Here is a 21,072-nt window from a genome sequence, read left to right on the forward strand (position 1 = left end):
CCTGTTTAGGAAGTAGTAGAAGCTACTTTTTTTTATTTTTAAATTATAAAAAGTCACAGTACGTGTGTTTGGCACTATTTTAAAAAGAACTTATAATTTTTTGAAAAGTTAATTCATAACTTTTTAAATAAGTAAAAATATATGACTTCTTCTCCTGAATAAGTCGTTCTATCATTTTCGTAAAAAAAAATACCTCAAAACAAGAAGAATTTACTTTCATTCTTGACTCTGTAAAAAAATACTGAAAATATTGGCCTCTACCACCATTTTCATCCAGGTTCCATCTGTTAGAAACATTGGCCTTTCACCATCATTTTCACGTAATGATTTATTTGTTGAAAATATTAACTCTCCACCACTATTTTAAAACGATGTTCCATCTGAACCACCTATTGCATATATTCCTTCCAGTTTTTTTTTATCAGTTTTTCACTCTATTTTTATTATTAAATTTATATTTAACATTGTGTGTAGTATAAAATTTTTGTCTTGATTTTATTTTTATATAACTACTATTATTTTTATAGTTAGTTATAACAAGTTCTTGACCCAAATAAAAAAATAAAAAAATAGAAGTAAAAAAAATAACAAAATATACATTGACACACATTTTACATTTATTTTTTATTTTTATCTACCATGCACAATAAAACAGCAAAGACTAACTACACAATAATTTCTTTGGCATTGTCATCAAGATTTTTGTGAATTAAAATTTTATTACTATTTACCACATACAAGAATACTGTTATGGGTGAAGATGAAGTAGAAAAACCAGTTTCTACCTAAAAAATAGAACTAATAAGAGAGCAAATAAAGAATTAATTGTCTAAACAATTGTAATCTTAGTGATTAAGTTATAGAAAATCAACATTCAATATTGAAAAGTATTTGTTATCATCGTTGTTTTAATATCTATTTTTATAAAAAAAATTGTATTTTTTGAGTTATTTATCTAAACGCTACAACTTTAAAATAAGTACTTCTATGACTAAAAATTCAAACACAAAATAATTTATTTATAATCTGCTATTAATAAAAATTCTTATACTTTAAACTCTTTTTCTAAAATAATTTATAAATTATTTATCCAAACTAGATAACCTCAACCACACCAACAACTTCCATCATCGAAGAAGAATAGACGAAGATGAAGTGAGAGGGTAAAAACATCTAAACGAGGTGTATATTTGTACTTAAAAGATGCCAAACCAAAATAAAAAATCAAGATATTGACGTTGAGTCACGCGAATCTCAAGAACTACTATTTTACTGTCCAATTTTGCGGTACCACCACTCCACCAGTGAAATAGCTCAACATATTTTGGTGACGATTTTTAGGGAAAGATTTTTTGTTTGTGAGCAGACGGGCTAAGGCCCAAAATAGGAAAATAAGTATTTTTATATATTTATTTGTATAAAACTCCAAAATAGAAACTATAGGTCGGCCCAAATGTAGGAATTCTAAAATGTTTCGTGGGCCACACGGCACCGTAAGGCCCAAAAGACTGCTATCCAATCCAATTTATAAAAGAAGGGAACTAGGGTTTTCCATTCGTCTCTTCCACAAAACTCGTATCGGCAGCAGCAACCAGAGAGAGTGGAGCAAAATGGTGTCTCTGAAACTGCAGAAGCGCCTCGCGGCTAGCGTCCTCAAGTGTGGCAGAGGGAAGGTTTGGCTTGACCCCAATGAAGTCAATGAAATCTCCATGGCCAATTCTCGTAAACCACATCATCCTCAATTGTTCTTTATTTTTCGATCTTTCTATTCCTATGAAATTTTCATTTTTAGGCTTCTGGTTTTGTTTAACCTATAAGATGTCTGTATTTTATATTGGATTTGAAAGTTTTTGAAGCTTTTATTGTACTATTCTTCAGCTAGAGCCATAGGGGAGACCGATATACCTTTATCAACGTTGATTATATATCCTTTTATACGAAGGTATCTGTAGGTGTATGCATAAGGTGGATTTTGATTTTCAGGTCAAAACATAAGGAAGCTGGTTAAGGACGGTTTCATTATCAGGAAACCCACCAAGATTCACTCCCGTTCACGTGCCCGTAGGATGAAGGAAGCCAAGAGGAAAGGACGTCACTCTGGCTATGGTATTTATTCCTAAACCTTATATTCAGCAAATATCAAAGATGGTATATCCCATGGATGATTAGTAATATTGTCATTTCTAGTACTTTATGTAAATGTAAATATCAATAGATTTGGAAATTCTACAAAGAAAATAACTGTTGAGGTTTTATTGTGATTCATACTTTCATATCATATCATCTGGAGAGAGAGAGTAGTGTAATTACTATGCAACATACCTTGAGAGAATAGATTGTTTTTTGTTGAGATTGTATTAAACATTTCTGAAGTGTGCCTGAGATGAATGGTTCTCTGATCTTAGTGTGGCAATGTTTAGCTTGGCTACTTATATTGTGTTGATCTTGATACCAATAGGTAAGCGTAAGGGTACCAGGGAGGCAAGGCTTCCAACTAAGGTTCTTTGGATGAGGAGAATGCGTGTTCTCAGACGCCTGCTCCGCAAGTACAGGGAATCCAAGAAGATTGACAAGCACATGTACCATGACATGTACATGAAGGTTAAGGGTAATGTTTTCAAGAACAAGAGAGTGCTGATGGAGAGCATTCACAAGTCCAAGGCTGAGAAGGCAAGAGAGAAGACCCTGTCTGACCAGTTTGAGGCCAAGCGTGCTAAGAACAAGGCCAGCAGAGAAAGGAAGATTGCTCGTAGGGAGGAGCGATTGGCCCAGGTGAGATTTCTGGTGTCCATCACAAGATATTTAAATGCTCTATATTGTGAAACTTTTATTTACCTAGTTAACATGTATTTCCAATGAACTCTGATGATCAAGATTTTTTAACCTTTTTCTACTATTCTATTTGTTGTCTTTGCAAAATGTTAGGGTCCTGGAGAGAAGCCTGCACCCACTCCTGCACCTGCTACAGCATCACAGCCTGCCCAGTGAGTATTGTAACTTCTTTTTGCCTTGTATTTTCAGCTTTGTGGTGTTATGAGTGATGTTAACTATATATTTTTTCTTTTATGCAGAGCAACAAAGAAATCCAAGAAGTGAAGACCGTATTCTGATTTGGGCTGATACAATATTTTGTCGGACTGGTATCAATAGCGTTTGTTTTAAAATAGTTTTGACGAGTTTCTGTTGGTTTAGACATTATTTAGTTTTCAAGTAAATGAACTTGTTTCCGAATTCGTTTTTTAAGCTGATATTTACCGTCTTCGTATGAAGGTCTCAATGTTTTGAAAATACGTGTTACCCTTTCTACTTAATCCGATGCCGCTCTTGATTCTGAATGTTCAACTCAATTAATTAGTTTCTCGTGGAAAGAGTTATATACTGACAGATAAGGCTATAAAACATAAATGAACTGTGGTGTTTTTTTTTGGAAATCTCCATCCTCGCAGTTAAATTGAGTTGAGATGAAACATATTGACGATAAGGGTAATTCAATAATGTTTGAAATGAGGTCTCACTCTTTCTGGTGCGTTTTGCTATGACATTTACTTCTCAGATAAAAAGGACATTAGAAGTTACGACTTTGTAATGCATGATAGGAAAATGTAACGTAACATAACTGAATACAAGTAATTTTACAGCGACAATTGCATCCAGCAGGCGGTTCTTTTTTTTCTTCTTGGTGAAGTTTAATTCAAATTTGAGTGTTAAGGTTACGCTTGAAGATAAAACTGGTAGGGTGATTGAATATCTGTTCTAATCCCCATGCTAACTCGATTTAACAATCTCACCGGCAATGACACACAAAATTGTGTGATTAAGGCAAAGGAATAAGAACCCTGTAATTGGCACTCCCTTCCCGCAGTATCTCCTTCCGCGACACTACAAATAAGTGTATTCCCTACATCAAGATTATTTCGTTTTAATAAAGCAGAGTCCACCAACAAAATAAGCACGGTATTTGACAAATAAACGGTTTGGATATTTATTTACATGTTGCGAATATGGCTCTTCCGGATTCAGGAATTTCGTAAAATCTGTTTCGCTAAAATCATATTTTGAAATTTCCGAAACGGAAAATAAACCAAGCTATATACAAAAGGGATTATTCCTAAACTTTGTTCCTCTATATTGTATGCAAATTAATGATACGTCTTCTTACAAGGCCCGTTCGTTAGAAGCTTGCCTGGATAAGTAAATATTTAAATAATCCTAATCTATATGGCCGCAAACTTTGTTATACAATTTGGCTTATCCAAAATGAAGGTTAAGCAATTTTGTTGTTTTTCATTTTAAAAACTTCTTTGATTCCGTCGACCGGCAAAACCTGCGTCTTCATCTTTGGCGAAGGCCTTGAATCTAGCTAGGCCTCCACTTCCACTATATGCTTGCCCTCTGTTTGCAGCTTGACGATCCACCAATTCGGGATTGCCACTAATCCCAAGTTTAATTATGAATGTAGCTGTGGTCCCTTTGTCCATGCCTTCGCTCTCAATCCATATGTGCCCTCCCATGAGATTCACAAATCTGAATCATTTTTTAGTTTTTGACAATAGTCAACAACAAGATTAAACCAAAAACAATAGATGCAAAATAACATCAACAGCAGCCAGTAGAAACTTTGTGAACTCAGCATTTTTATATTTTAGGTTTATTTTCCCCCTACCTTTTACAAATGGCAAGCCCAAGACCTGCACCACTGGTTGGTCGACCTGGACCGCTCCGAGATTGAGCAAATTTGGTGAAAAGATGTGGTATATCTTGTGGAGGAATGCCACATCCAGAATCTTTAACCTACACAAAAGAGGATGCTCGGGTCAACAACATAAGGTGATAGAAGGTAACAAAGATGTGTTCTTTGTATGCACACCTGTGCCGTATCCCAAGCCGGTAAATACACCTCCACCATTGAATGGAGTGTGGAATCATACCCCCATCCAATGGTAAAGGATTGTGTGTTGGCACAATATAGAAAGAGTAAAAATAACATTTTTCTTAGAATAGCTAAATTGGCAGAAGAAAAGAAACCATATATCTCTAGGCAGTAGTCATATTTTTAGGCATCTAGGCAGATAACAAAAGAATTCAACCACATTAGAACCTAGTTATAGAACAGAAGCAATCTTTCTGAAACTTATTTGTCAACATCAAGACAACTATAATATGACTCATATTTCAGTGCCTCAATCACTACCTGTACTCGTAAGTAAAAATGGCCATCACTTGAAGCTGGGTAAAACTCGGGAGGTCGCCAATCTTGTAAAGAGTCTGGTTTTGGAACAGTTGCTCTAATAGACACATAGCCCTCCTTAGTGAATTTGACAGCATTACCCACAACATTTAATAGAGTTTGCATAAGTCGCTTTTCATCACCAATGGCATGCACAGGAAGATCAGGAGCAATAATTAAAGTAATAGGTAATTTTTTCACAGATGCTATAGGCTTTATCAGTTCAACAACCTGCATTGAAGATGGAAAAGAGCATAAGTGTTGGTCATGTTCAAGAACAAATAATGATTTTGATGCTGTTTCAAGACCCCATGGCTGAAAATCATATGGTAATACCTCTCCCAAAACACCATGAAGATTGATTTTTCCCATTTCTAATTCAAGGCTACCATCTTCCAGTCGAGAAAGATCCAAAACATCATTGATAAGTGTTGCTAAGACATTACTACTCTTCAATACTGTCTCTATCATGACTCTCTGCTCTGGAGTCAGTTCAGTCTCCAAAAGAAGTGACGACAATGCTATTATTGCATGCATTGGTGTCCTCATTTCATGATTCATGACAGCAAGGAAATCATTGCGAGCGTGAATAGCCATCTCTGCCTCCCGTCGAGCTAAATCTAAAGCCACATTTTGTTCCATGAGTTGATCACGAGCTCGCATCGACTCCTCCAAAATAGCAGCATGGGAAAGGGCAACTGCTACCTGTTAAGAAACAAAAAATGAATTTAGCATTCAGTTGAATATATTCTTAAACATGAATACTTTGAAATTTCCATATGCAATTGTGGTCATTTAATCTAATAAAAAAAAGGCATATTCCTATAAGACACACAATTAATTAAACACAAGCTTCAGGTAGTTAATTCGTCATTATTCCAATAAAAATGCATAACAGAGCTATTGTTTAAGGTGAGACCAAGTAGCTAATGGTTGATAGTCACTTCATTATTATATCTTGAAAACAACTTTACTATGACAGTCAGAACAGTACATCAACCGGCAACAACATTGACTGAATTTGATTAATTTGGCAATTAACAAGGAGTAGATGAATCAGCAGCAGTTAGAATTAGGAAACGGAAGTATGTAATTGAAAACAAGGACAACCGAGAGAAAGGAAATCTCAAGAAGACCTGATCTGCAACAACATCAACCAATTCCAACTCATGGTCTCGCCACTTTCTAGCGCTGTCAGTAGGGAGGATGAGAACCATTATTGCATAGCTTTTTGCTGAAAGATCAGGCCAGTCATTGATTTGGAAATTCGAGAGATGTAGCAGAGGCACCCTGACAGCAACTACTTCAGGTGGAACATATCTCCCCACAAGAGGCCTAATCCTGGCCAATGGGCATGTGTGCGGTATCCGTGTCGCTCGAGGGCTATTGAAAACTTCAGTGACAATGGGAAGGTTTGTTGGCACCGTAGACCCAACTTGAACATGAAAGGTTAAAGTGTGGGAAAGTTGCAGATTCAGACCACTCCTTGATGGCATCCACAATGCACATTCCTCCAAGCCTAAAGTCCTACCAAGCTCAACAAGAGTAGTCTTGAGAATGGTATGCCGGTCCAGTGTGCTCCGAATTTCATGAGTCAACATCCTAACGTGCCTTCCGGTTTCTTCCTGCGTAAGAATAAGGCCCATCTCCCTATCAAGCTCTTCAGCCTTGTTCTTAAGGAACAACTCGCGCGTCTTGACACTCAACAGATCAGGAATGATGTGAACAAGCATGAGCGCAGTTGCGCATGACACAATGGCACACGAGACCTTGGCGATGGTCATTACCACGGCAACGGCCTTGGAGTGCACAGAGAATGTCCAGAGGTTAATGAAATGAGTTGCTCCACAGAGAACAATAAAAGCACCAAACTGCATAAGCACCCATCTATAAGGGAAGAATGCAGATTTCTGAACAAAATAGATCAGCTCTACAGGAATAGAGAAATATGCGAGTGCAATTAGGACATCCGAAATATACTGATACTTGACAAGAAGTTCGTCAGGTGGATACGGTGTCTCTATACAATCACATGCTTCCATCATCTTTTACAATATTTATCAACGGATCTGTCAACACCAAAGGCAGGTATTGTTAACGCAGATTTCACAAAACACACTATTATCAGTCTGTGGCACAGTTCAATTCAATCACAACCGTGTATACGAACTTCAGAATCAACAACTACTATACTACCACCATTTACTTGGACTTAGACCCGATTTGACTATTAACTTGCACTTATGAACCGGAGTTGAAAAAAGTTGAAGAATCACAAAAACATGAGCTGAGAGAGACCAAACACGAGAGATCATGGAGCTCAAATCCCATCATTTGGTAGTAAAACCCATCGTAAGGTAAATGGAAATAAAAACATTGAATCTAGGTCCGAAACAAGGTTACATAATCAACTAAATAGAATGAGTTTAATAATGATAGGAACAAATCTGAAGAAAAATCAGCGTGAGCATTCATGAATGAATCGTAAAGCAAACCAAGCAAAGCCAAGTGTAGCTAATAAGTAAATAAATAAAGAAGAAAAAGAAGAAGCAGAGAAAGAGAAAGAATACCAAGAAGAAGAAGGAAGCTGAGGAGCTAGATGCAGAGGAGAGTTGCTGTGGAGTAGGGGGAGCCGCCCATTTGATTAGGCGGACACATTTCTTTTTTTCTTTTTCTTTTTCTTTTTTTTTTTTTTTTGGTTGCAGTAAGAGAAGAGGAGAGAAAAGAAATGAGAAGAAAGCAAGCAAGATTAGAGAAAAGCCGAAAAGGAGAGAAAAGATGAAAAATGAAAAAAAAAAAAAAAGAGAGAGAGAGAAGGTGCTTCCCCTCTGGGCTCACGGACAACGATGACGACTCTCACTCCCAACTTGGTTCACTTCAAACAATTGGTAGCGCGTGCTTCTTCCTCCGCTTTTCTTCCCTTTCTACACGTGACCCACCCTTCATTTTCTATTTTCTTTCCTTAATATATGGGGTTTTTTAACTTTTTTTTCTTAGACAAAATTATCATAAAAAAAGAAAACACTAAAATTATTTTGTATTTAATTTATTTTTTATAGAATAATATATTGATATTATGATATCAAAAATATTATTTGTATATTAAAATTAGTTACTAACATATTTATATATAAATATATGTATAATTTAATTTATTTTAATATATATTTATATTTTAATATATTTTTTATTGATAACTGATTTTAATAATTAATTTTGATATACATATAATATAATAATTAATAAATTAAAATAAGTGATTGCTTCATTCATCTAGTATTTTAAAAGTAATACAATTAAATTCGATTTTTATAACTTTTTAAAAATATCAAGATAAAAACACTAATTTCATTTTAATAACGTGATAATTTCTAAAAATTATTTTAATTTCAAATCAATAAATGAATATACAATGAATAATTAAAATTTTATATTGCATGAACAAAATTTTTTATAACTTAAATTATAAAAAAAAAAAAACAAATGAGTTATCGACCGTACGCTAAGAATTTCTCATATTTTAATTTTTGGGAAGGAAATTGATTGGCTCGTTTTATTAGTGTCTTAGGTCATGGACAAATGGACAATGGGCAGTGGACCCACTAAAATTTTCCCTTTCGAGCTAGGGGGAACGTTCTAACTTCGAAGTTCCAACCTCTACATTAATTAATTAATTAATTAATTAATTAATTAATTAAAGTCTTGCAACTACTGCAAGGGTAATATTTTTTGTTGTGTTTATCTATCATATGTTCTTAAGACATATATTAAAATTATAAAATAATTTTTTTATTAAAAATATAAAAAATTTAAAATTTTAATATATTTATTTTATATTTATTAAATAAAAATATTTAAAATAACCTATTAATAATAAATTTATCATATTTAGAATTATGGGACATAGAATTACTATGAAAATTATTTTAAATGAAGCAATAGACTTTAGAGAGTTTAATTGTATTGCACATTTATAATCTCTTTGGCTGCATTTAAAAAGAAAATTAAAATTGTAAGACAGAGATTAGATTGAAACTAAAATAAATTTTTATATTATATTTAGTATAAATTTTATAAAATTAAATTATGTTTTAATATTTTATTTAATTTAAGATAAATATATAAATAAAATAAAAATATTTATTAGAATATTCAAATATTTTTAGTAGAATATATTGTTAAAGTTTTAGTTATTGTTCTTAAAAATTTTTAGTTCTTGTGCCTTTATTTTTTAAAAATATTTAAAAAAATTAAAATTTTATATTCTAGTCTTTAGTTACTAAACACAATATTGATTTACAGCTTCTCAATTCTAATTTCAATTTCTAAAAAAATACGATCTTTGAATTATAATTAGTTGATAATGATGTGCTTGGAATTCTCTTTGTATGGAAATAGTTCAATTCAAATTTTTTTAATTAATTATTAAGTATAAATTTTTATTATTTAATATTTTTTCTTATTTTATCTAAAGAATATATAATTAAAAATCACACTTTATAACAATATTGATAAAATTTATTTTCGTATTCACCTAAGTTGATTAGGGTCCTACTTTTTCTTCCGGATGAATTTTGATTTGATTATGTGAAAGAGCATATTAATTAAATGATGTTTACGATGCGATTTAAATTGGTTTTGAGTAAAAAATTTATTTAATTTAAATATTAATTTTATTTATAATATAATTTAAATTAGATATTCTTTTTTCAGACAATTCAATATAAGACAATTCAATTTCAAATGTTTGAATTAGATTGGATTGAATTTGTAATTTTATAAATAAAAAAATTAAATATACATAACAAATTTTAATATTAAATTTTAAATAATTAATAATAAAATAATAATAGAAACATAATTATTATTGATTAAAATAAATAAATAAATATCTTTTTAAATTCATAAAATATTTACTAAATAATAATAATACGTAAATAAAATATAAACTGAATATATTATAAATAATATTTTAAATGTAATAATAAAATAATAATATTATATTTATTGTGTGATTTGAATTAAATTAAATAAATTTAAAAATAATTTTAAAATTCAATTTAATTGATGTGGTTTACCAAAATTAAAATTTAATTAAATTTAAATTATTTTAGTTTTAATCAATTTTCGATATGGATGGAATGGAAAGCTATTTAATTTGTGTCTGTTTAATTTGAACACCCCATTATTAATTATCCAAAGATGCACGCATCTCGTTAAAGAATTGACCAATGGAAAAAGAAGATCCATCGTCTAATTCTCCTAAATCAGGATGTTGGCCCGTGTACAATGTATTTGAGAAACAGTAACTATCACCACACACCACATCGACGGCTACACATAAATATAAATTTGCTTTGCTCAACACATTCGTGTCCGAAAGGCTATTTAAAGATAAGTTTGTCATAAACCTACATTTAATATTAATTGAAAGTTATATTCTTTAATATTATTTTAAAGCACTCGTTAATATTTTTAAATAGAATTAATCTCCATATACAAGTCTTTTTGTTATATAAGTCTTACAAGTTCTGAAAATTTCTTACCCCTAAAATGCGTCTCTTCTGGCACGTCTACTCCACGTGCCTTTTAACAGATTTTTCAATCAATTAACGCGCGAATATATAACTTTTTTTTTCTGAAAGGATTTCCTTTCCTTTTTTGAATTTCTTCTGTGTTTTTGTACTTTCTCTTTGCGATCTCTTTCTTGCGTTTCTCTCTGTGTTCTTTTTGTTTGTTTTTCTCGATTTTCATTGTTTCTGAAATTAAGCTCTGAAATCGTTTTGAAATCAAGCTCTGAAATCGTTTTGAAGATAATGGATGATTTAACTTCAGATTGTCAGCTGAATCAGAGCGAAGTGGATTTTGAATTTGAATCCAAAGAAGTTCCTGAGGTGTGGTTTAACTCCAGTATATGAATAATTTGTTAGTAGTTTATGATTGTAGAGCTGAATAATTTTGTGAACATTGCCAGTGATATTTGCTGTTCATTGTTTGAATTGAATGTAATGTCCTAATTCTGATGAATTTTCTGCATTTTATATCAGACTTTCGGGGGTAAATTAGGATATTTGGGTGTACTTTAGGAAAGTTTGAGTGTATTTACAGGTTCTGACTTTTCATTTGACCGAGGGTTAATTGTCTTATTCTTTTAGTTGAACTATTTTAGTTTCTGTTTGATGATGATTCATGAATCTAATTTTTGTTATTTTTGTGATGGTTTTATAGTTGTATTTGAATTCTATGCTTTATGCTTGTTTTAATATGCTGTATTTTGGACTTTTTTGGGTGTATTTTGCAGCCCCTCTGTGATGTTGATGAGCAGTTTGTTCCCAATGTTGAGATGACTTTTAATACCCTTGAAGATGCTACAAAATTCTACAAGAATTATTCGAAAGCTGCAGGTTTTTCTACAAGAGTTCAGGCAAAAATAAGAAGGGAAACGAAATTAAGAATCAATTGATTACATGTAGCAGAGAGGCGAAATGAAAATAAAAAATATCTCCAACGGAGAAGACAAACCCCTCAGTAGGATTAAATTGTCCCGCAAAAATTTATATACACATATTGAAGAACATCGGTGTATGGATCATTTTCAAGGTCGTGTTGCATCATTCACATCTTTGTCGTGCAAATCAAGCAGAGATGCTTAAACAGCACATAGAACTAATCATGTGCGTGCGTCGTACAATAGAGAATAACGAGGAAGCCAGTATCAGACCAAGCAAAACTTACCAGTAATTTGTGACAGCAATCGGGGGTCACCGCGAGTTAAATTTTATCGAAAAAGACGTGAGAAATTACATTACGAGAGAAGTGCGAAATGTTTCGAAACTAGAGGATGCAAAAGAATTTGGGAAATACTTATTAAGAATGAAAGAGAAGAATCAGAATTTCTTTTTTGAGCTTGAACTCGAGGACGATCAGTCGATTAAGCTTGCTTTTTGGGCGGACGCAAGGAGCAGCGCTGCCTGTGAGTATTTCGGAGATGTTATTTCATTTGACACTACCTACAATACAAATAGGTAATATGCTGTTCTGGTTTATGATGTTGAATTAATGTTGTTTTATTAATCTAGCAGCAGAGGTGTATATTGGACTTTTTTGGGTGTAGAAGGTTATTATTTGGATGTATTTAACGACTTCAATTCTGTTTTGTCGTAATCTGTTTCAGGTATAATATGGTTTTTGGTTCTTTTGTCGGGGTAAATCACCACGGTCAGTCAACACTTCTGGGATGTACTTTGATGAAAAACGAAGATATTCAATCATTCAAATGGTTATTTAAATGTTGACTACATTGCATGGGAGAAAATGCTCCAAAAAAGATTCTCACCGATCAATGCGCATCGATGCTAAGGGCTATCGAGGCTTGTATGTCCACAACAATTCACCATTAGTGTATTTGGCACATCATGAAGAAGATTCTAAGCAAATTAAACGGCTACAAGAGACACCTAAAAATCGAACAAGACATAAGCCATGTTGTTTGGAACTCTCACACCAAAGAATCATTTGATAGGAATTGGAATGATTTTCTGATAAAGTATGGTCTTGTGGAACACAAGTGGCTTTCAGGTAATGTCTTTTGAAATCTACAGCAGAGGTGTAAATTGCATATTTTTTGGTGTATTATAGTTCTAATTTAGATGCTTTTTGTAGAGCTTTACGAAGACCGTCATATATGGATTCCAATTTATCTCGATCACCACTTATGGGCCTGATGGGTGGAAAAATGCCGGTTAAGAATTTCTAAAAATTATATTTTCTAAACTGCGTTGTGAGTACAATCTTAACCGACAAAATTCCCACTATCAATTTAAAATATGTCACAATTAAAAATAACTGGGAGTAGAATCTCGGGTCGTTTCCCAAAGAGTTGACACAATGATGTTAATTATTGGTCAGGAATTTTCTGAATATTTTTTTTGAAGTTTGAGAACAGAAAAATAAATGGCAAGAAATTTAAGCACTGAATAATAACAAGGGGTGTTATGTATTTAATAAAAAGGTCTTGGCTAGGAGTGAAAAATGGAGTTCCTATCCTTGTTGATTTTTTCCAAGTATAATAGTAAAAGTTTATTGCTTCCACTTAGTTATCCTCTTGCAGTTGCAGGAAAGTCAAGTGGGTAGCACTAACTCTGATTCATAAGTCCTAGTCACTTCCTATGGAAGGATTAGAATTAGTGAAATATGAGTTAGCCAGCAATTCCCAATTACAATTGATACTTGAGTATTCCGACTCAAGGGTTTCCAATTAATCAACTCCAAAGCCAAGTTGGAATATCTACTCCATTAACATGAATGCCATTTTCACAAACATGTCAAAGGAGTAAATAAAAGACATGGTGATTATAATAAATTGATAAAATTAAAATTGGCACGAACAATAATTAAAACGAATCAAACAAGCAATAGGAAAAAAATAAATATAAAAATACTTCACTGCATTAATAGAACTAAAAAATAACAATATCCATATATGAACACAAAGCAATTAAATGAAAAAGAGTAATTGAGTTATTAGAAAAGCAAACTAAAGAGATGATGACTTCAATAGAAGGTAGTAGTAGCTCTCTCAATATCCAATCCAAAGCAAAACTAAGAAATCTAAGAACCCTAGGAGGAGTAGTGTTTTCCTCTCTCTAGAATTCAAAAACTAAAACCAAAACTAAGTGAAAGTGAAGTGTCTTCAGTCTCAGCTACACCCTTGCCTCTAGTCTGCGTTTTTGGGCTTGAAACTGGGTCCAAATCAGCCCAGAAATCGCCCTCAGCGAGTTCTGATAAGGGCAGCACGTGACGCTCTGTCACGCGTATGTGTCGGCCACGCGTACGCGTCGCTGGACTTTTGCGCTTGTCACGCGTACGCGTCACTGTAAGATGCGCCAATACACGCGCACGCGTCAGCCATGCGTGCGCGTCGCTCCTCGCTTCTCAGCTCCTTAGTTTCTTGTGTTCCTTCCACTTTAACATGCTTCCTCTTCATCCTTTGAGTCATTCATGCCCTGTAATCCAGAAAACACTTAACAAACATATTACGGCATCGAATGGTATAAAGGAGAATTAAAAATTAATCATTTTAAGGCATAGGAAGCAAGTTTTCAATCATAGCACAAAATTAAGAAGGAAATGAAAAACATGCAATTTTCATGAATAAGTGTGAGATTAATTGACACAAACCCACTCAATTCGGTCCAAAATATATCATAAAATAGTGGTGCATCAGGGTCAGGATGAGAAGCACACAAAGGAGCGAAAGCATGCATACCTTTTTTAACAAGTTCATTATGCGGAACAGCTCACTTATCCAATTCGTCAAACAATACGATAATTGCCTCGGAAGCAGGGAGCAAAGAGAGAGAAGATCGAATGCTGCAGATTTTCACACCATCATAACATGTGCAACAAAATCCTCAATAGAAGCTCAGTTTCAACAGGTGTACACTCACCAAAAGTTCAGAGAAGTCCAAGCAAAATTCAGAGGAAAGGTGAATTGTATCACAAGATCAACGAACTCCGCTCTAGGCTATTTGGTATATGAAATTGTAGAACAAATTTCCAACTCAACATTCAACAAGTTTGTGGTTACATATGACTCGGTAGCAGCCCAAGTGAAATGCCAGTGCTTATTATTTGAGTCAAGAGTGATATTGTACCGTGACTCCCTAAGCGTGTTAAGCTTTGAACGAGTAAACAAAGTGTCACCGAGATACATATAGGAACGATAGAGCAAAAACGTAAAGAGGAGACACACACACATCAAGAGCAGCTACGACGAGCCAGTGTTGGAGCCAAGAAACAAGAGGTTTGACGAATTGGTGTTTCGTTCACAAAATATATGCGAATTTGCATCAGAATTTGAGGAGCTCACAGCCATTTTGCACTGCGACTACGATAACGTCGTGGTTGAGATGCAAGAACTGAAAGCCAAAAGGAAGGGAACATGTTCGTCATCTCACGAAGATGCTAACTTGGAATCTGTTAACGAGCTTCAAAGCCCTCTAAGGGTGAGAACAGGAGGACGTCCCAAAATAGACTAGGTTCAAAGTTGGACAAACAGATTGCAAATGCCTCAAAGAAAAAGAAAACGAAAGCTCTAAACGAGGTAAAAGTGGTGTTCTTTAAACAGGGGGTAATTAAATTTATTTTTTTTGTTAATAGTTTTGCTAATATGTGAGTTTATTTTTTTCAGTTGAACCTTTTTTATGGCGCATTAATGGTGCAACTAAATTCCAGCCAATATCATGGACATGTTATGAATTATCAGTTCAGAGATTCAGCAGCAGGTGATAGATTTTTGGGTGTATAGTCACAGTATTTTAGTGTAACGATCAATTTTTTTGGTGTATTTCTGCATTCTCTAGTTTTTGACATTTTCTTTTTTTTTATATATTTTTCAGATGCTGCTATTTGTGTTGGAAATTAGTGTCTTGTTTATATTTGTTTGTTTTAAATTTACAATACATATACAATTCAATTCTTAAAGAGGTTAACAATTCAAATTTCTGAATTTCCACAACTCTTGGTTGGTTTTTCCAAGAAAATATATAAGCACTCAATTTGGGTGTATACCGGTTATTTTTGGGTATATTATGAAAGTAATTAGGCATATTAGTATGTTTTGTTATTATTTTCCTTGATTTTTTTAAACCCGTAATTGACAGCTTTTGAATACAGCACAGACAGTTTATTTATGCAAAAACAATTTATAATAAGATTGGATTAAATATACACAAACTTTACAAAAAGTGTTCAAACTATTCCAAGATTACACACCATTCAAACTAATCACTGCTAATATCATCTGAATCTATTTGACAATATGAACTCAATAACACTGTAGATGGCTTGGACAATCTTATTGCTTTGCTTTTCTTGATCGCTGTATCTCTGTCTTGATTCATCTCATGAAATAGAATCCGTGAAACATATTCAACTCTAAAGTGGTCCACTTCCGTCTACAGTATAAAAGAATATTATTTTACTGAACTCCGTTAATTTAATAAAGTAATAGAGAGTTATATACTTTTAAACACAATTATCTGTGTCCAATTCTCCCAGTTATATCTCCCCTTTTTAATGTTTTGAGGCTCGATTATTTCAAGCCATCTCATTACATAAACCGCACAATCATAGCTGAAAACCAAAAATAAATTAGCAAATTAAAATAGAACAGCAAGAGAAAACACAATTTCCATAGAGAAAGATTTATACCTCATTTTTGGCCTGCAATGTTGATGTATGGCGGTTCAATTTCACGATCGTCTTTCTTGAGAGGTTCCCCCAGCATATACCCTCATTCTAAAAACCACATACCCCTAAAAAAAAAACCAAAGCAAAATATAAGAAAGAATAAATTTAATTCCTAAATACACCCAAAAGATCACATACTACACCTTATTTTAAACAGAAATATACCCAAATATTAAAACACAAATAACAGAATCAACTTACAACAAATTTATTAAGCTTCATTCTGGGTTTGGAGGGACACGTCTTGTGATACGGGTCAAGGATACAAATTTTTTTTTCTAACATCAGCCACCCATAACCATCAATGCTCCGCGTAGCAAACAGGTGCAAACATCTGAAGTATGGCTGTTTTAGTTTAATTGGCACATAACCAAAGAATTGTGATAAGAAGTTTTAGAAACGAAAACTTACATATGGATGGGATGCCAATTTTTTCAAATATAAAAAAGGTATGAACATTTTGTAGTCTTCAATGTTAAATGGCTTTTTTGTTTTTGGCTGTAAGAACTCGCCACCCTCGTGATTTCCAACAGCCATGTTTTGCAGCATTTATGTAATATTTAATACACCCAATACATAAATATACCCAAAATTGAGTTCAGTACACTTTACCACAATAGTGGGAGAAGACAGTAAATTTCTTCTTTAAATATTCTAATATTTTGTTTGTTTAGAATCAGACAAATACCATTTATAATATAGAAAAACGAAAAACCCAAATTAATTACATCAATCAATATTGTAGTCACAGCTCATAATAAAATCATTAATCTTATTCTAATATTACCTCAGCTTCGATATATGTACTAGCTTTTAAAGATGCGAAGTGAATTTTTGACAATTGTATTGGCTGTTGGGCATTGAGGATGCACATTGGCTCCCTCTCATTAGTACCTCCATCCCCGTAGGTCTTTACATGTGTGGTCCAAAGGTAACACTTTTTCTTCATGTCGGCCGACGATTTCTTCCTCCTTGCAAGAGTTTCAAACTTTTCAAAGATTTAGTCGGCAGGCTGCTTTTTGAGCGAGGGACTTTTATCCTCTGCAAAATTCAATGCTGCCTTAACCCCAGTGTTTTCAATTTGTTCCACCAGCTTCTCTAATTTTTCAATTAGTATTGGTGTCTCAGGACTTTTTCCCTTCTCAAATGCTGGTTGCCCCTCTTGTGTCAGCGTTTCTTCTTGACTTGAATCAGTGAAGCCGAGGCTGAATAATGGCGCCGAAAATTGTTTTGGTACATAGGATACTGTGTTGGCGATCATCATCAATGCGACAGTGGCTTCAAGGGGTGGACTACTGTGTGTTGACATATAAGATACTATAAGAATAAGAATAGACGAATGATATCGAAAGAGAGTTATATTGTGTAGAACTTACATTTTAGAAGGAGCTGGTGGCACTGTGAGTGTGCTTTCAGCAGGTTGTTGGGGTTGTGGAGTGCTGTAGGGTTAGAAAAAAGGATTTAAATTATAAAAAAACCAATTTCACCTCAATCCAGATGAGATACACCCAAATAAAAAATAATACACCCAAATAATAATCAAATACACCCGAATATTATTCCTCACCCTTTAATTCTTTCTTTGCTAATTTTCTTACTCTGAGACTTTGCGGGAGATGGTTCAATTTGTATAGGGCTTGCCGCTGTTGTCTGTGACGGAGGCATGCATACTTGAATCGAAACTCTAAATAAGACAAAAATAAAAAGTAAGAAAACTCCCTTAAAATAGATTATTAGAAGGTTAAAATTTAGTTGTAAAACTCACATATCAAGCAGTTTAGATTGTGAATGTGTCTCCATCCGAACAATGATCATCTTCTGTTGAGCTGGGTCACTGACCGATTCTTCTTCCAGACCCAAGCTGAAATCCACAAAAATAATGTCAAAATACACTTGAAGCATTGAAAAGAAACACAGGCTCTTTTTTTTTAGAACTTACGTAGTTGCAGATTTTTCTTTTTTTTTCTGCCTTTTTTTTTTTCTTGAATAAAACATTAAAGTGTTTTTTTTTTCTACAAAATATATATACTGAATTAGAAGCAGATGGTAACAAAAGAATTAAGCAAATGGTATTAGAAACAAAAATTACATGCTATCCATGGGTTTGTTTATGCTGCTTTGATCCGTTTGTGTTTGAAACAAAGGATCGTTTTCACTTCCTAAGTTCACATCTGGCATCTAAGCACAGAATAAACATCATTCAGTAAAATTACTATTTAATTAAATCAAGATATCAAAATCTTATCAAATAAAGGATCTTACATTTCGGATGAGATATGGTGACCTTTGGTCGATGGGAGCCCAGCTTCCTTCATCCTGAGAAAGCAAAAACAATTATCAGCAACAAAAATACCTTAAAATCGGCAATATATACCCAAATTCAACATACCCTTGTCCAGCCTTTTCATTGGTTTTCTTCTTTTTTGATTCTCAAAAGAATTCTTCTATTTCTTCAGTTCTTACATCAGTTCTGACAGTACATGTAAAAGAATATGTTAAAAATTAATTTTTTGATGATAAAAGGGTTTGGTAGCTTTACAACGTATCTTACACATCATAGGATTTCTTCAGAAGACGAATCCTCAACAATGTGCTTTCTTTTTTTGGATTGCGTCCTAAAAATAAAAAAAGTATAAATCAGACAAACATAACAAAATTGATGATAATTACTCCGAAAAGCCGTGCATACTTTTTGGGTGAAGTCTGAATTTTTTTCTTTGATTTTTGTTTAATTATTGGTGACAATTCTTCACTTCTGAAATTAATTTAGAAACACCCTGTTAATACATCAAATTTTGATAATAAACAGAAAAGAAAGCAATGCAATCACAATTTTAGAATCTTACTCATTTTCGGATTTACTTTCATTTTCTGAAGTGGAATCCTCCAAAATCTGTTTCCTTTTTCTGGATACCATTCTGGAGAGCAAACAATCATTAGAAAAAAAGCACCCTAAAAATGATAAAATACATCCAAAAATATTACTTACTTTTTAGTTGTCCTGATGGGTTATTTCCTTCTTTTTGTTGCTTCCTCTGAGTCTTGTTCAGACTCAGACTCAGAGGAAAAAGCAAGTTCACTCTTCGATGAATTACTCTCGGATGAAGTTACCTTCTTCTTTTTTGTCTTTTTCTTTCTTTTCTTTCTCTTTCATTTCCTTCAATTTCTTTTTCACTTCCGCCCTCTTGACGATGCCCTGAAATAGTCGAAACGTTAGATTACACTATCTACATAAATAAAATACACTCAAATTAGAAAAGGTATTCTACTCAGTTACCATATGGCCATCAATTTCTGCTCTGATCCTCGCAACCATTAGCTCCCTATTCCAATGGCTAACCCACGACAGTCCAAGGATTGCTTATCCTTTCTTGTCTGCGTGTTTTGTTAGATGAAAATAGACTATCATCAATGCATAGAGGCAACCATCAATCGATTTTTTCTTTTTCAAACGTAATTGGTTATGCCTTTGATGATGAAATTGAGGACATGGCTGGCCCAGTAACACTCTGTTATGTTGTCCATCCGAAAAATTGGAGCTAGGTGGACAGGAGATACTTTGTTATCTTAGTTGGCAACAAGAACGCCATTTGAATATAGAGGACGAAAATCCTCTTGAACATTAGGCGATCTTGATTGTTGTCAGCACCGATATCCATCATCTGATCGGTCAGATTCTTTAATGTTTTTCCTTAGAACTTTCTAAAAATCTCTTTGTTCTTCTAAAAAAGATCCTTAAAATTCACTTTATCAGAAAATAAGTCTTCTATAAAAAGGAAAATAAATTACACTCCAAATTACTTGAAATACACCCAAATAACAGCCATATACACCTAAATTTATTTCTTGATTATATGAGATCAGAATAACATATTACAAAGAATAGATTACAAAGAATGCAAGTATAGAGATTTTCTGTAATCATTTACCTGATGCATTGAAGACAAGGGTAGCTCCTATTTTTTTGGGTTTAATTTTAAACGAATTGTGGCTTGTGTCCAATTTATTTTTGTCCAAATTAAAGGAATTAGCCAACTCCTTTAACAGTTTGTGTGGCACATTTATCGGCGGGATGTATATGAGACCACCAAATCCTAATTCGTGAACGATGACCTTCTTTGCCTCGCTGATCTTTTTAAACTTTTCACTCAATAGTCGCATGGCACATTTCAAGTCATTGGTTTGCTGTAAACAAAGCAAAATAAGAATCATTTAAATAACCTATATTTATACTAGGAATAATTGACTTGTTCTAAAATATGTGTGTGTGTGTATTTTTTTTCCACCTTGAATCTTGCTTATCATTTTTACTGTAAGGAATAAAAAATATTGTCAATAGATAAAAATACCAGCCAAATACCAGCCGCACACACTCAAATATGAGCAACATACACCCAAATAACTGCTAGATACACCCAAATACCATCCCCATACACCTAAATCCAATCCTATACACATTTATTATTTTTTCGATTACACAATATTATATGAGTTCAAAATGATATTCAAGTTAACTAAACATGCATACAATAACACTACAAGCTAAAGCATCAGTGAAACATCACCAGTTACACTTGAATACTCTTGATATA

The 21,072-nt window shown here is 33.3% G+C and overlaps 2 protein-coding genes across 2 annotated transcripts; one reads left to right on the forward strand and one right to left on the reverse strand.

Moving 5' to 3' along the window:
• Window positions 1-1,549: 1,549 nt before the first annotated feature.
• Window positions 1,550-3,288, forward strand: LOC107645667 (large ribosomal subunit protein eL19y). The gene is made up of 5 exons (XM_016349739.3): window positions 1,550-1,722; window positions 1,984-2,106; window positions 2,459-2,772; window positions 2,926-2,984; window positions 3,072-3,288. The coding sequence occupies exons 1-5, from the start codon at window positions 1,611-1,613 to the stop codon at window positions 3,094-3,096; spliced, it is 633 nt and encodes a 210-aa protein (XP_016205225.1). The 5' UTR covers window positions 1,550-1,610; the 3' UTR covers window positions 3,097-3,288.
• Window positions 3,289-4,102: 814 nt separating this feature from the next.
• Window positions 4,103-8,164, reverse strand: ERS1 (ethylene response sensor 1). Its single transcript, XM_016349738.3, has 6 exons — window positions 7,798-8,164; window positions 6,364-7,296; window positions 5,564-5,932; window positions 5,192-5,458; window positions 4,664-4,791; window positions 4,103-4,524 (listed from the first exon to the last, which is right to left on the reverse strand). Exons 2-6 carry the CDS (start codon window positions 7,270-7,272, stop codon window positions 4,290-4,292), a joined length of 1,908 nt encoding a protein of 635 aa, XP_016205224.1. The 5' UTR covers window positions 7,273-7,296; window positions 7,798-8,164; the 3' UTR covers window positions 4,103-4,289.
• Window positions 8,165-21,072: the final 12,908 nt, after the last annotated feature.

This window comes from Arachis ipaensis, chromosome B6 (assembly GCF_059453495.1).
Source record: "Arachis ipaensis isolate K30076 ecotype BB chromosome B6, ASM5945349v1, whole genome shotgun sequence".
NCBI lineage: Eukaryota > Viridiplantae > Streptophyta > Magnoliopsida > Fabales > Fabaceae > Arachis > Arachis ipaensis.